This window comes from Bombus impatiens, unplaced genomic scaffold, assembly GCF_000188095.3.
Source record: "Bombus impatiens unplaced genomic scaffold, BIMP_2.2 scf_0151, whole genome shotgun sequence".
Taxonomy (NCBI): Eukaryota; Metazoa; Arthropoda; class Insecta; order Hymenoptera; family Apidae; genus Bombus; species Bombus impatiens.
This window is the reverse complement of record NT_176570.1, coordinates 1,861,074-1,877,569: the sequence shown is the minus strand read 5'-3', so window position 1 is coordinate 1,877,569 and position 16,496 is coordinate 1,861,074. Positions and strand designations below refer to the sequence as shown.

The window sequence follows — 16,496 nt, the reverse complement described above, 5'->3', positions numbered from 1 at the left end:
GAAATAATTGATACATGATTAATTAACAATCACATTAATACATTTTTGAAAAAGAGAAACGCATTAAGAAATAGTGCAAAGAACCATACCTGCAATCCTACACCAGGTACACCAAAGATACCTCTCATTTTTGCTTTGGGCCCTCTTTTCCTCCCAAATTCTGTCATCTTTTGTCGCTTTTGATATCCAAGTTTACCAATTCCTTTCGGGCGGCCAATTATCCCACCTCCGAGTCCTAAGCGTTTCTTCGCAATTTTAGTCGCACAGAATGGTTTTCCTTTTCCAAGACCTATAGAATACAGTGCTTCCTCTGATCCTCCTTGATAATCAAATTCTGACGAATCTCCATCACCATACAGACTTTCTTGTGACGCACTTAAACTCAAATCTCCACCATAATCATCAATATTATCTTTTCTTTTCACAAGTGCCATATTTTTGCAATGTAAACAAACATATTCATAATCAGGTTTAACGTCTTTACGATGTTGGTAAGTTAATGGATCAGCCTCAGGGTCACAGGTACCATGAACAAATTTTTTACATGCACTACATTGAACCATTTCCCTATATGCGGCAGCCCGATATGCCTTTCTACAAAGAGGACACGAAAAACCTTTGTTCCTTTGTTGGTAACACGAATCACATACAGTGTAATGGGAATGCCACCGTGATGAAAGACCAGCGCCTGGTGTACGTGAACCACAGTCTGTACATACACGGCAGCACTTACACTTCCAACCATATTTAGGTATAGATGTAACAATTGGTCGTAAACAACTAGGATGGTATGCTTTTTCACAACGTTCACACAACATTACTTTTGAAACATCTTCTGGTTGACGGCACACTTGACATACTCTGCAAGATACACATTGCCAGCCAGCGCGTACACCAGGTAGTAGTGCTAAACCGACACAACTACCGTGGTAGTGTTGGCCGCAGATGGAACACATTACTAGGTTGGAAACATCTCCCATCCCACAGCAATGCATACAAGTAATGTCACCGTTCACTAAAAAATAGAATATATAAATATGCACATCTAATATATATAGATATTGTACACAAATACCATACATATTGTACACAAACTGTATCAAAAAAACTATCATATAGCACTTACACAAAAGTGGAACTTGTCCCAAGTGTTGACTACAAAAGAGGGACAAACTTTTTGTATCCTGGAAACAACTTGAAGCTGCAGCACACGGTAAATGAAAATAACGATTGCACGACGCCACCTTTTTAAAAAAAAAAGTATGTTATGATCAAATATGGAATTAATTATATTTATATAATGAAAATCTGCAAAAAATTATAAAAGAAAAGAAACACTGACTTTGCAAGGAATTCCAGCTCCATAATGAGAACAACAAGCGCAACGTCTCGATGAAGCTTGTACTACCGCTGGGCTTAATATTTCTGTTGTTAGCTCTTGAGTGTTGCTTGACCATACTGCACAAGATTGATGAACATAATAGTGCCCAGTTGACTCAAATAACGTTCCTATTTCCGGTTCTTCCGAATATCCTACTATGGTTAATTCTTCCACTGGTTCCGAAAAATTTGTTAGACTAGTATTTCTATAAAAAATAGTTTTTTTTTATAAACAACTTAGACAACATTAAAACAACTTTATAACATGCATAATTATTCATTATAATTTTCAGATACCTGCACTTAGCTAGACTCTTTTGCCTACGACAAGTCACAGCACCAGGACCTGCTGTTCTCGGACTTTTGTCTCCAGTAGATATATCAACAAGGTGATCAGTTGTTTCGTCACGATTAGCTGACTTTTCAGGGGTAAAACCTTCAGGACAGGTAAATCTTAACAACTCACCCTGACCTAATTGACTTCTTTCACCCAAATTACATAAAGCACATACTTTCCCTGGCCTAGAAATTAAAATAGTTATTAACTTACAGTCCCAGTTAATATAGAAATAAAAACTGAAACATTAAATATTTTTACCATTGTTCTGGAAAATATGGTGGTTCTTCTGGTGCTGGCATGCATCTCTCAGTGTTAGATGTCTCTCCATCAGGAGTAGCATCTTCACCAAGACGAAGAGGACTTGGGGATTCTGAATGTGTATCATCATCTTTACTTTTAGTACGACGTGGTACACCTCTTGCATACCCAAGACTAAATAAATAAAATAATAAGTATAATAACATAAAAAACATAAATATTCATATATTATGTACAAGACAACTTAATAGAGAAAGTTATATTTATGCATTTCAATCTAATACAATACTAACCCTTTTCCTCTAGTAGTTCCCCTTCCAAAAGGTCTACGAGTACCTCCACCACGTGTAATTCCAGGTGGCCGTTCTTTTCTGGGTCTACCTGGACCCCGCCTAATATTTAGAGGTTTACCTCCAGGGAGTGGAAATTTCTGGTACCGTAAAGGATCATGAAAAGCTTCATCTGGGGTTACTGCAAGAGAAACAAACTTTTGTGCTTCCTCTGAAATGACATATAATTTTTATAATGATATTATGTATTGAAATGTTATGATGTGTAAACCATTAATATTATAAATTTATCAAAATATAGTGAAAACATATACTCACTATTACCAGGAGTTGTTGGTACAGGGCCAAGTAATTGATCTGAATTTGCTGGTGATACAGGAATTCCTGTTGTTTCTTCATCTTCATCTTCACCATCAGAGGCTTCATCTAGTTCCATTTCTTCCTCACCCTCAAGACGCTCTTCATCATCCATGGCACCTCTACGTTGCTATGTAGTCCTAAGTAAGTAAATCATACATCAAAAGACCATTATTTATGTTTTAAATGTATATCTATGTCATAATCACATTAAAAAATTATATTAGAATTTGTGAAACTATTTTCCTATGAAAGTTAGTACAATATCTCCTCAAATTATCCATATGTTAGCCTATTGAATATTAAAATGAATATAGTAACAATCTTTGATTACATATGTTAATTACATAAATTAAATTCTTTTATTGTATTTAAAAATACTATAACTCATAAATTATCCTCAAGAAACATTATATATATATATATATATATATTTATATTTATATATATTTATATATATATTATTTATATTTATATATATATATATATATATAATGATAAAGATATATATATATATATATATATCTTTATATAGTAGTGATAATAGATGGGTAAGTTCATAATGATATATTATGGATATAGTAATTATAATAGTATTTAAGAGAATTCATTAGGAAAAAAGCTGAAGTAAATATCATATTACATATAATAGATAGATTAACTTCGACCTTGACTGTATTTCCAACTTAAATTTCATATTTCTACACTTATTGAAATAAAACATCATATATCATTGTAGATATGCACTTTGAAATATTAAAAATCATTAATTAAATGTAAGATACATAGTCCCATGATCAAAAATTTAAATTTTCCTTGACATTAAATATATCTTACTGAACATGACACAAACAAACCTTCAAAATAATAAAAACTAACAAGAAACAGAAATTCTCTTTATCTTTAACCTTTTGATTAATATTCGATCATATTTTAAACCACTTTTATAAATATTTTTACTATAGATATCCAACATTTTGTGAAAGAATATCATATTTTACACGAAGATGTTCTGAGCACAATCACATAACATTCATAAAATTCGAATGATTATTTAATTTGCCATCCATTTTTCACTCATCAAGACTCCGAAAAATAATTTATAAGTGAGAATTTTCAACTCTGTTGGAGTTGTTACCGATAATTCATATACGAGTGTGGTGCAAAACACATCAATCATTTTCCTTACGTATCAATGGTTATTCCTATAGCCGTATCATAGATTACCATGGTAATATTCTTTTTCATAGAAAAATATCGGTCTCGCTCAAAACTGTATTTCACTGTTAATAGAAACATTGACTCGCCTTTGGTCCGAACTCACATAGCTTTTAATCTCTCTACAGTATAGACCTCAGTCAGCTACAGCAGGATGGCGTGCCGCTCGACAATCGGCGGTCATTACACAGTGGGGAAAACCGAGGCACTATAATCACCGAAAAACGCCACTTTTCATCACCAAAAATCACAAACTGTTCTTGTCACTAACAACAGTATCATCACATACGAGACATTGTTTTGCTGTTAGTTTCCCGCGTGCACACTTAACTTAGACTAAATAAGGCAAGGTATAATTTTGTTGGCACGGCCTTTACGGCGACAGTACGCCATTGCTATGTCAGAGTTTGCAGGCTATAAACATACCCGGGCCGCCCGTAACCACGCCGGATCACGTACCTTCCAGTTACTGTTGTCTCCTTAGCAGTTTCATGGTGGCTTTGCACGCGGAATTATCGGGATCCTCGTCGAAATTCGCACGGCTCATCCAAGTAAACATCTTGTAGTAACAGAAAAAAATGTCATAAGCTGCTTGAACGGAAGAGTACGCAACTGACGAAGCGCTAAAGTCACGGAGTCCGGATGTTGGAATAAAACCAGAGTGCGCACTCGCTTAGGTGCTCACATGTGCTGCCGCCATCGTCTAATACCCGAAAACGTGTAGGAACCATTGATACAGAGAATCGAAGAAAGGATACACCAATAGAATTTTGCTAACGCAATAAGTTTATTAATATTTGATTTTATTTTGATTTTGAGTACATTTTACAGAAAACGAAGTAGGTCTCTGCGCATCAGGGATATCTCGTAACTTGTAGAAATAATTAGTAACTTGTTTTAGTAAAAATATTTTTTATTTTGATATACGCAAAATAAGATACAAATTTATTAATAATTTTAATAGTTTAGATAATGTTATATTCAATCGCGAAATATAATTCGCTAATAATTAACTATGTTTAATTATTGATAAAATTGAAGACAAAGGTATCATAGTGTATTTTCTTATGCATTATCACTAAAACGTATAAAGTTGGCGGAAGTGTCACTGTAAAATTCAAAATATCTTAAACTGCGTATACACTTAGTATTCCTAGATGCAATAAATTCGTCGCAGTGACGAAACTCCTGATGTACCATGTTCTTCTAGGAAATTGAGTATTCTATTAATAACTATAAAACAAAAGTAAGTGTCATAATAATGATATAAATATTATGTTTTCTTATACAATATTAAATTTTCATTGCGAATATACCTCGCAGATCTTCACTGCTCATGAACATACGCACGATTGGGAAACGTTTCACTTGGCAAAATGATTTCAAAAAATTATTCAGCAGCTCCGTGTCACTGGAAGTGCAAAAGTACCGTTCCAAACAATGTAAGATAGTACTGAACATGCTTCCATTTATTTCATTGCCTAAAACTAAAATATTTTTTATAGCAAAAACATTCTATAAATTTGTTACATTTTATTAGGATACGAACTTGAATTTAATTTATTGACGTCTAGTGATCTCAGTAATTGAGCGTATACTTCTAAGTCAGTATCATTTTTCAATGACCGCCATATGCGCATAAATTCGTATCCATTTTCAATATTCTCAAAATCCTGAAAATAAATTTACGTTAACTACAAGCTTTTTTTTGTTATTAGTTTTATACCTTCGAAATATATTTTTCCGGTTTCCTAATTTCATTTTTACATTTAGCCGCTACTTTTACCTTCCCACGTGATATCCTGTTACATTTCTTGTTCGAATTACCACTTTGTTCGCTATTTTTATTCAAACTTTTAGCATTCGGCACTTCTACTTGCTCGTCATCGTTCGTTTGACTTTTGTTCGTGATTTTTGTATTCTTATTTGCAACCGTTTCGTTCGGTTTAGTTCTATCATTCGCGTATTTATTGTTACTAGGCTCATTAGGTAATTCCTCAATAATAACTGAACTAGTTTGGCAAGGAGGTCTTGTGACAGAAAAAATTGATTTCTGTTTTGTGCCTAAAACAGGATTACTCTTTTCTTGAAACTCTTTAGGTATATTGGAAGAAAAATTGTTAGAAGAAACAGAGTTTTTGGTCGGCACAGTGTTCAAATTAATTACTTTTTGAGCACTATCAGATTTCTTTGAAGTTTCAATTGTTGTCGTCCCTCTGTTATCGTTCTCAAAACAATACTCAGCTTTAATATGTGGTCTGGGTCTTAAACAATGCGACGGACCCGGCGCCCTGTCACAAAAACATATGTAACTCGGTATATTGAATATCGTGCCAAACTGCGAAAGAAAATTTCTAGTTTCTTCGATTTCATTTGACTGTGATCTTTTATTTATGTTTTCTGGTTGTTCTTCCGCGATAGTCATTCTAAAAAATATCAGAATTAAATAGACTTTTGGGTTCTTATAATTAAATATGTTTCTTTATCTTACCTTACTGTTCTAGAGTCACATGACATCCTTAATCTTTTTACGCCGGCAATCGCTGTTATATCGTTTGGTGCTAATTTCAAAACAGCTTCGTAGTCTGCCAATGCCTAATAATTATACATATTTTTATTTAATACAAGCTTTTATAATCAAGGAAAAAATTAGTGGATATATTTGAATACCTGAGATAACTTTTTAAGATGTTCTAAACTCATAGCTCGACGAAGAAGGGCTTTAATATTCGTATGTTCTATGCTAAGTACTATGTTACAGTCATTAAGAGCATCGTTGTACCGCTGAAGTTTAATGTCTGAAAAAATATAATCGTATTTGACCGAAATTTCTTTTTTAACGAAATGAATGAAATAAATTTTTTTACATGTCATCGCGCGATTGTTGTACGCAATTATGTTTGAATTCATATTTATGCTAGTATTGTAATGCTCCAACGCTTCCTCGTAATCTCCAGCTCTGAAAGCTTCGTTTCCTTTACCCTTTTCCTCTTCTGCCATCACGTCCAATTCGGTTCCTGTCAGTGCAGCTAATAATACCACATTTTCTCATTTAACTCTTTCAATACAATATTTAAAATAATTAGAGGATTATTTTATATAAGATAAGTAGTTTCGTGAACATACCTTTATTAATAATAGCATTTTTTTGCAATTTCTTTTCCTGAATAATTTTTTTCTGTTTCTGCAGTAATTTTTTCGCTTCAACCTTTTGTTGTTCATCTTGTAAATCTATTTTATTCAATTCAGTATCAACGTCATATTTATCCCAAGCAGCGTAATTACACGGAGCAATTGTTTTTCTTTTAGCACTTTTCGAGTTTCTTTTAGATTTTTTCTAATTGAATTAAAAAAACAGGATGGAAATATTTTTAAGTGAAATTACGCGTTGATCTTAGTACAAATAATTAAATATACATACCTTTACAGATTGTTCTTTAAATTGTCGGATATCCGGCATGAGGGGAAAATCTAATGTTGTAGTTTTCCCTTCTTCTAAGTCTCTTTCACGAATCTGCATTTCAGTCATCCAATCGTCAATATCCTTATCAATTTCCTTACATTCGTTCGGTTCTAACATATTGCGTTTAAGAATGGGTTCAGACTTTCTTAATATTATACTAGTTGGCTTAATAACGCTCAAGCGTTTCTCTGCATGCTTCAGTAAATCTGGATAGTGTCCTTCTTCACCGGAACTATCAATAAAACATAAACAATTTTTTTTTGTTACTAAAATTTATACATAAAAACGCATTTAAAATTAAAAACATTGAAAATTAAGTATACAGATAAAAGTTTATTAAGGAGACAATTTTTGAAAACGCCGCCGATTTATAATTTCTACTTACCGCAGTATAGTCACTATGCGCTCCAACTTTTTTGTGTTCGCACATTCGGAAATGTATTCATACGAAAGATGCTCGACCGGTATATCATATCTTTCGAGCAAAGATTTTTGTCCAGATTTCGCATTGCGAATAACGCCCGCATCAGTCTCGACCATGATATCAGACAAGATACTGTTCATTGGAAAAAATATATTTCTGTTAGAACCTAATTAGTAGCGTTACCATGGATACACACATACTAAATTCTTAGTTTCATATAGATGTATGGTTTATCTACTAGGTATGTTCACATATTAGGCTCAATCGATAAGACAGGAAATCTTCTTTATGATGCATTTCCAACGAAAGATCACCGATGAATTAGATGAATATATATACAGCAACGTATGCATGCGTTCATTCAATCATTCGATACCTATTTATCATTAGGTACCATTTGGTACCTAATGTTCCATTAGTTTAAAAACCTAATACAAGTAGTTTAATAGACAGATAGTAAGCTACTCAGTATCATTTAGTCTTAGAACTTTTATCCACGTGAAATACGTTTTTGTTCAATTCAAAACGATTTAAATACACGAAACTTTTATGATGGATTATATAGGTTACAGAGAAACATTCTCAATTACTACCAATTTAAAGGTACATCTTGAAAGTTAGTGACTGCAAAAAATACCTGCACATAACCTTATTTTTCAATGAAGCGTTTTTTTTTTCACGCTCTACGTTTCATTTCTACAACATCAAAATTTTGGAGTGGAACTATTAAATAATACGAAATTTAATATATTTGGACCAAATTAATTGGTATGTAAATACTATAATAAATGCAATTGTGTACGTGCAGGTATATTTTGTAGCCACTGTATATATTCTGATAATATACTTTACCCTAAAATAGTAGCGATAATAACGCGAATTCTATTTCAGACTATTTTTGATAAGAAGTCGCTTCCATCCAAATTGATAACGTGAGCGTGATAATTGGAAGCAAAAAATTTGCTGTAGTTATACGAGCGAGCGCCTGCGTAGTTACCTGTACTGGCGGACACGCGCTTGCATACTAGCGCTCGCGCATCGGTCTCCGGCAGTCCGCTCCGCTTACCTGTTAACACGGCAGTCATCTTGTAGCGTGGAGCGGTACGCCATGCCGTGGCCGAGGCGTGCAGTGGGCACGCTGGAGAGTGCATATTAGACAGTGCGAAGCGCTCAGACTCGAGCATTCGCCGGCGAGCGCTCGGTGAGTTCGGTGTAGAGGTGTTTATGCGTATCGCGTGTTCGCTCGCTCTCGTTCGCGTATACATATTCTCATCAGTGAATTTCGCCTCGTTTCGTCGCGTATCATTACGGTAAACAGTATCAAACGTACACGAGCAACGGTAGACCACATAACGGCCAATCAAATCGTGAAATTATTCATCAAGTGAATTTATTGTCACAAGTGGAATACCAGGTATTTATTCATGCGAATATTCCTACGTTTCGTATCTTCTTACGTAGAATCGTATCAGATAGTATTATCGAAAGCAGGCAAACACGAGTAACATCTGTTCGCTATTTAATATTTACATATCGTGCTCGGCCTTCTGGAGGTCGCGTCGATAGGGAATTTAATGGGAGTCCATTACGCTTGATTTATGGTCTGAAAATGTAATTCAAGATAGCGCTTTCGTTTGAATACAAACTCTTCTCGCTTGGAGTACGCCTGCAGCGTGTAAGACTGTGCGCATCTGTCATCGGACAGGCACCATATAGTAGCTATCAGCGATAAAATATTTAACCTGCAAATGAGCTCGGTCGGTGTACGGGTTATCTGTAAAGGACACGCCGAGAAGTGAAACCACGCACGTTTTCCCGGTCGTCAATAAATAAATATCAAAATACAATACATTCACGCGTAGTATTCCCGAATATTTGAATTTCATTTCGTGACGAGGTTATATACCATAAAGAACAATATGTTATTTCATTTTCGCGGTCGTATGATGTACGACGGATGCTAGAGTGTGTTATCTAATCTACGTGACTTAAACCGGCAAAGAAACGAAACATAAATTGATACACGACACCATTTACGGGTCCGACACGAAATCTCGTAACTCTCGTGAAAATATAATTCAACGATCGTGCGATATGTCTCTTGTTTTCTGAAAATACGCGAGTATTCGCGCCGGATTCTCATCCGCGCCAGGTTCCGTAAAATTCTAACACGACTTTTACCAGTGTTCGCGTGTGAAACGGTGATTTGTCAGCGGTTTCGTTCGATATAGAAAAAGTAAAAAGCGGAAGATAGAAAAAGAAAGAGAAAGAAAAACGCGTACCGGAAAAATTTGATGAAAGAAAAAAAAGAAGAAAAAGAAATTCGAGCGGCGCGACGTAGGAATTGCAGGGGAGCACGTGGGCGGTGCTTGAAGTCTAGTTCTGCGCGCCTCTCGCTTCCAGTATTCGTCTGCCCGTCCGAGGGAGCGCGAGTGTTACTCCGTTGTAGCAGTGGCGCGCGCGCGCGCACCTTCTAGCCTTTTTTCGTAATCCGGACGAGAGGCCGACGTTGGCGGCGCCAAGCGAGAAGAGAAGATGAGGAGGGAGGCCGTCGACCCGTTATAAATGGAACTAGCAAGACAGCATTTCTTGAATCGTTTCTTCTGTTATTATTCGCAGCGTGTCGGCGCACTAGCCCGCATGTTTGTCCGCGGCGTTACCAGAACCTGCACATCCTCCGATATTATTATCGCCGTGGTCCAAAGGATGCAGTCGAATCGTGGCGACCGTGGAAAGTGAAGTTTTCGAAAGGAAAAAAGAGAAATCGAAGGAGCGAGAAATCGACGGACAGAAAGTGGTATTTTTTGATGACCAAGCGACCAGCGTGAAACTCTTGACGGGCACGAATTATAGTGGCGCCTTTTTAGTGAGCGCGAAAGAGAAGAAATTTCAAAATTCGAGATATGCCCGTGGCGACATACGGTGTACAATTCTGGAAGTTCGCAAACGGTGATAAGTGGACAAAGTTCGAAGATCGTGTTTTACCTGTTGTTCGGTCGATAATATACGGCGAGTCTCGGTTTCGCGGTTGCACGCTCGTTTAAATTGGCTGTCACAATTCGAGACGCTCGGTGCCGACTTGTTCGCGAGAAGATTGCGACGGTCGAGCCAGTGAATCACATCTGAGAGCGACATTTCGAAAGATCGATGTGTCGTCGGGTCTAAAAAGGTGGCTCTTACTCAACGCCGTTTATCGCGCCATTGGGGAGCGCGTGCTTGGAATGAATGCCGCGTTTTCAACCGCTATGTGAAGTTGTCCCTACAGTTTGAACGTGATTAGTGGATGCGCTACAAGAGACCGAGTGTCACCGGTTGCTTTGCAATGTGAGTAAATAGAAACTTCGTGTAGAGACAGAAGAACCGAGGAACAAATCAAACAACCACTCTTTAGAGGTTTTGTTGTCGTTTGAATATCGTTGACCCGATGTGAATGTATTCGAAGGAAATATTCGCGTCGCTTCTATAAAGGTTAGTTACGATATTTTTGTCTGTGAACGTTTACATTTTTCGACAAAATATATTTCTCGTGAATCGTTTAGTGACGGGGTTCGTATATGTAAACGTTTATTCGCGATTCTTCTCTCGTGTATGTGTGTGATGTGAATGGACTTTAATACGGTCGAAACGAAAGAAACTGTAGGTCGAGTGAAAAGTAACACGAACAGTGTTAATCGGACAGCATATGATGTGCAAGCGCGGCTCGAACGACACCTAACATCCACGTCTGATGACAAACGTGAACAGGATCAGGGTGGTCGTCCTCGGCGGCCCCAGAGTCGGGAAATCAGGTAACCTAAAAATTTTTTACCTCAATTCTTTAGTTCGTCGCGCGCAACACGAACTTTAGTGGCGCTGTTAATCATAACGTAGGAAGTAACTGTATGAAGCGAGCTGATTAATATCAGGATTCAATTAGCAAAATACGATTAGTTTCTTTTAACTCTTTGCATTCGAGTACCTTTTGGGTCGAGCGTAGGAGCTACTCCGGATGATTTAGCGTTTACGTGACGCGTGTCTTACAGCTATCGTAAAATGATTTTATATATAAATTAAATTACAAAAATATTATATTCTAATAATTTATCTATATTTACATCTTTGAAAATATGATTTTGTAATATTAATTTCTGTATTTTTTTTTTGTATGAATTTTGTAATATTAATTTCTGTATTTCTGTATTTTTTTTTTGTATGATAATTTATGAAGCATTCACCAAGATGCATTCTTGAATATAATTGATCTCATTTTTCTACAGTCCAAAATCAAGTTCATCCTCATTTGAGCTAATTTCACTTCTGAAAACCATTTTTTTAGGGTTTCTAAATTATAATACTTTTACTATGATCTTCGAATCTAAACTAACGTCGGAGACGTCGTCAAAACCATAATTTCGGAGGCATATGGAACTAAATATTTTATCTCCATTTTAAAGTCTATCAATTTACACTTCCTAACAAAGAACGGGAAGAGCTAAGGAATCAATTTACGTATCAATATTGCACTTTCATCAATTAGAGATGTCGAAATCTAACATAAGCAGGGACTGTCGCCTCTCGCTCGCCATTGAAGTTGCAATACGGAACGCCGTGGTGACTGAGAGTCGCCTCTCGAGTGCAAAGAATTAAATATACAGGGTGTTTGGTAACTGGTGGTACAAGTGGAAAGGGGGCGATTTTACGCGAAAAAAGAAGTCGAAAATATAGAATAAAAATTTTTCGTTTGAGGTTTTGTTTTCGAGAAAATCTACTTTGAATTTTCGCTGGGTACGCGTGCATTTTATCACATCTCGTTATAACGGATCTCACTGTAGATCGTTGTCTCGATGGAAAAATTAAAAAAAAAATTTTTATTGGTTATATTGGTTTATATGGTTATTTAACGTGAACCTAACGCCGTAATGTGATATAACAACAAAACTGAAACGATTAAATTGATAATTCAGAACTCAATTCACAACTTACAATTAGCAACCCCGAACAACTTGGCAGTAACTTACAACAATCAACTCGCAACAATTCTGCAACAACTTACAACTAACAACTCGTAATAACTCGGCCACAACTTACAACTTGCACAACTTTCACAACTTACAAATTGTAACTTAATACTTGCAGCTTGCAAGTGAGTAACGATTGATTCACAACTGCTCGGAGCTTCCTTGCTTCTGCAACTAGTCGTAGCTTACTGACAACTGACTAACGCTTACTCTTCTTACCACGATTTTTGTACTCCCACCTATATTCTAGAAATGTGCATGCCGCATTCTCAGGTACATCCTTTTCAATTACCCAATATTGTAAAGGGCCACAGGTATACGAATCTTCTTTCTTTCCCTGGCCCATTAGCACTTTTGTTGCTTTTTACCTGTAGTTTACCGAAATTTTCTCCGATAGTACATCCAGGTATGTAAATATGAAAGCGGAATTTTTGTATAGAAAATACACGTTTATTGTATGAAAACGATTAAAAATATTTTATTCGAAATATTGCCCATCGCTAGCTATACATTTTTCCCATCTGTCTGGCAATTGGTGGATGCCACGTCAAAAAAACTGTCGCTCTTTTGAGGCAAACCAGTCATCGAGCCATTTTCGTACATTTTCGTAAGCAATGAAATGCTGGTCAGAAAGTGCGTGTCCCATCGATGCAAATAAATAGTAATCGGACGGAGCCAAGTCTGGTGAGTAAGCCGCGTGCGAAAGTATTTCCCAACTGAACGCTTCAATCGTTTGTTTGACCGGTTTTGCTGTATGTGATGATGCATTATCATGAAGCAAAATTACTTTGTGTTGCCTTTTTTGATATTCTGGTCGTTTTTCTCGCAAAGCTTGATTCATATCGATCATTTATTGTCGGTAGCGCTCAGTATTAACGGTTTCGTCAGGTTTTAACAGCTCATAATAGATCACACCCTTCTGATCCCACCAAACACAGAGCATTGTCTTCCGTCCATAGCGATTTGGTCTTGTAGTCGATATCGGTGGTTCGCCTGGAGGTACCCGTGATCTTTTACGCTTAAGATTCTCAAAATATATCCCCTTTTCATCGCCAGTCACAATTCGACGGAGAAATGACTTTCTTTTGTATCTGGCGAGCAGCATTTCGCAAGTGGTTTTTCGGTTTTCCTGCTGTCTTTCATTCAGTTCATGCGGAACCCATTTTCCCATCTTCTGGATCTTTCCCGTGGCTTTCAAACATATGGAGACGGCTTCTCGTGTCACGTTTAATTGATCAGCGAGTTGTTGTTGCGTTTGAGCGTCATCCTCATCCAACAATGCTTGCAATTTGCTGTTTTGAAACTTTTTCGGTGGTCTTCCACGTTCTTCGTTCCTCGCGTCAAAATTGCCACTTCTGGATTTTTTAAACCACTCAAAGCACTGTGATTTACCAAGAGCATGCTCACCGTAAGCTTCGACAAGCATTCGATGCGATTCTGCAGCAGTTTTCTTCAAATGGTAACAGAAAATCAATGCTGTCCGCAAATCGTAGTTTCCAGGCACAAAATTTGACATGTTCAACGCTATTACAAACTATGCTGTTGTATGAAACTTGTATTGTTTTGAGTCGAAAATGTTTTTGAGACGTCAACAAAGACTTTTGGCATTAATGACGCAGTTCAGTGATAACTACATTATCAGCTAGGGCCATCTATATGCAAATTCCGGTTTCATACTTACAGACCTTCATATATACAGTTAACAGTTAATATATACAGTTAATGTTGTATAGGTATATATTAGAACTACGTTTGAATAAAATTTTGCCAGATCAAAATTCTTTTCCATTCAAGCATCGAGAATCCCTGCTTTTCTTCTAAAGGTTATTTCTTCCTCTTTTGTTTCGTAGATGTCTTCATTACAAAATTTTTCTCATATCTTAAGTATCATAAACTTTTTTTATTTATGTAAAGTCGGAGGTCGTCAAACTAGAAAACATTAGCATTGCCTAAATTATAAAAATAGCATTCGATCAAATATGTATCATTAACGACTAAATTATCATTGTACTATTAGAATAGCCTCGAGTATCTCTACGATCTGTTACTTTATTATTATCCATAGTATCAATCGAATTCTTGATTTAATCATTCAATCTGGCCGAACTTGAAGGCAAGGAAAGACATGTATCATTGTGCTATGATTATGGGAAAGTGCTTACGTGACAGACTATACGGATATAAGCGTATCGAAGAGGTATTAATTATAGTGGGCAGTACTAATATTGTGTCGTGTAAAGCGTGTAATTTCTGCACGTCTATCTAATACCGCGGCAACGGATTGAATGAAAGTGCCGTTAAGATGAATACGTATAGTCTTCGGTATAATACGATGCATTAGTTAGCCGGACAGTCGTACGATGCGTACAAAGCGATCAAACGAAGGCAATAAGGGTAGTTCACCGACCCCTGGAATTAATCCTATTAATAAGCGACAGAACCGATATCGTGATCGAGATGCGTATAATTTGAATAAAGTTGAATTAAACAATGAACGATAGGGTAATATAAACGAGGAGATACGAACCTTCAACTATAGTTACTCAGACGAATCTAAATTTTTATTTCATTCGTTTAAAATTAAAACAAGCCGATCAAGTTGCGATTAGGTTTAATAGTGACTAGGACTTTCTGTTTTCTGTATAAGTCCAAAAATTCTGTGGTCTGTACTTCTAACTATATTTTTCAAAATTTCTTCGATAATTTGATTGTTGGGCCGAACAATCATTTCCTTTAATTCTAAAGTGTGTAAGAACCGGCAATTATACGTATTGATCCGTTAGATCAATTTTCATAATTGGTGGTTTAACAAATAGTACATCAGTACACGTTCATGGCAACGATGAAAGTATAGACGTCTGAGAAACAGGAACAGATAATTCACAATGAAGAACAAAGTAGCATTTCTTAGTCGCACGACTGGTATCGGCTGGTTTTTCGTTAATGAGGTCGCGATTAATTATATATCATCAAGTCTTGATTACATGCTATGCAACACTTTTAGTCGTTTAAAAGAAAGCTTGTTAAACGATTGAAAAAAGAGGCGTATACGAGTATATCGTGTAATTTAACGAGGACGATGAACTTGATATCGAGCGTTAAAATAAATCCTGCGATTATATGATCGATCGTAGGATTTTGTGGAATTATCAGAATTGTAATGAATTTTGGGAAAATCGTGAGAATTAATTCTTTTCTACCTAGTTTAATGTAAACGATAGATAGACCATCAACTTACCAAATTTCGTCGGAAACGTTGAACAATATTCTCTTATATTTTAGGGTCTCTTAGGATTTTAAAATCCCTTGTCATTGTCTGCTTATTGAACCCTTCCTTTTGTCTAAAATCCTTTATAGCTAAAATCCATATACCTTTATACTTTATATTCTATTCTTGTCTCAAAATTACACTCGATACGGTATATACCTTGTTCCTTTCTCTTCGACGTACTCTCGTGGCCAAACGAAGTTTGATCAGAAAGCGGATATTCCCGGGTCCGGGAGAGAATCCGTAAAAGTCGTGAGAAGGAGAGGCTGTGTCCTGCTGGGTATAATAAGGACCTTCGTGGACGTTATCGGATATCAAGTGAGGAGAGTGGTCAGCGGGTCGTTGCGAGCCACGAAAAATCCTGCGCGGCAGCAGGTTGAGAGATCTGGACATCCGATACATCCGTTATGTTACCGAGCCACGCTCTATACCCGCCTTGTTCGACCCTGGATGCCAACTTTACGCACTGAACGTGCTTTTTCCTCCCTTATCGGCTTCCGG

At 36.5% G+C, this 16,496-nt stretch overlaps 3 protein-coding genes across 19 annotated transcripts in view; 1 reads left to right on the top strand and 2 right to left on the bottom strand.

Annotated features, from left to right (window-relative positions):
• LOC100745609 (histone-lysine N-methyltransferase 2C) overlaps positions 1–4,473 on the bottom strand; it is a 28,671-nt gene extending 24,198 nt beyond the window's left edge. For 8 of the 14 annotated variants that reach the window (XM_012382260.3, XM_033319389.1, XM_033319390.1 and 5 more), the window contains exons 1-8: positions 4,303–4,471; positions 2,587–2,765; positions 2,272–2,479; positions 1,979–2,152; positions 1,678–1,902; positions 1,343–1,586; positions 1,127–1,244; positions 90–1,015 (exon numbers count right to left, since the gene is read on the bottom strand). In XM_012382260.3, the coding sequence (XP_012237683.1) occupies positions 90–1,015; positions 1,127–1,244; positions 1,343–1,586; positions 1,678–1,902; positions 1,979–2,152; positions 2,272–2,479; positions 2,587–2,740 (2,049 nt within the window). In that variant the 5' untranslated portion in view covers positions 2,741–2,765; positions 4,303–4,471. Of the gene's footprint in view, positions 1–89; positions 1,016–1,126; positions 1,245–1,342; positions 1,587–1,677; positions 1,903–1,978; positions 2,153–2,271; positions 2,480–2,586; positions 2,766–3,949; positions 4,052–4,302 lie in introns of all 14 variants that reach the window. The other 6 variants (XM_033319385.1, XM_033319384.1, XM_033319387.1 and 3 more) reach the window with 6 other exon arrangements.
• Positions 4,474–4,893: 420 nt separating this feature from the next.
• On the bottom strand, positions 4,894–8,739 carry LOC100745369 (sperm-associated antigen 1). 2 transcript variants are annotated; one of them, XM_033319340.1, is made up of 11 exons: positions 8,583–8,739; positions 7,692–7,862; positions 7,265–7,538; positions 6,970–7,180; positions 6,711–6,872; positions 6,514–6,641; positions 6,335–6,438; positions 5,570–6,269; positions 5,393–5,516; positions 5,160–5,330; positions 4,894–5,076 (listed from the first exon to the last, which is right to left on the bottom strand). In XM_033319340.1, exons 2-11 carry the CDS (start codon positions 7,844–7,846, stop codon positions 4,997–4,999), a joined length of 2,109 nt encoding a protein of 702 aa, XP_033175231.1. In that variant the 5' UTR covers positions 7,847–7,862; positions 8,583–8,739; the 3' UTR covers positions 4,894–4,996. The 2 variants fall into 2 exon arrangements, with proteins under 2 accessions (XP_033175231.1, XP_033175232.1); XM_033319341.1 differs by having other exon boundaries at positions 4,980–5,076; positions 5,630–6,269.
• Positions 8,740–8,834: 95 nt separating this feature from the next.
• Positions 8,835–16,496, top strand: part of LOC100745249 (ras-related and estrogen-regulated growth inhibitor-like) — an 89,777-nt gene continuing 82,115 nt past the window's right edge. For 2 of the 3 annotated variants that reach the window (XM_012382384.3, XM_012382383.3), the window contains exons 1-2: positions 8,835–9,144; positions 10,350–11,518. In XM_012382384.3, coding sequence (XP_012237807.1) covers positions 11,458–11,518 — 61 coding nt within the window. In that variant the 5' untranslated portion in view covers positions 8,835–9,144; positions 10,350–11,457. Of the gene's footprint in view, positions 9,145–9,174; positions 11,519–16,496 lie in introns of those variants that run through there. The other variant, XM_024365757.2, reaches the window with a different exon arrangement.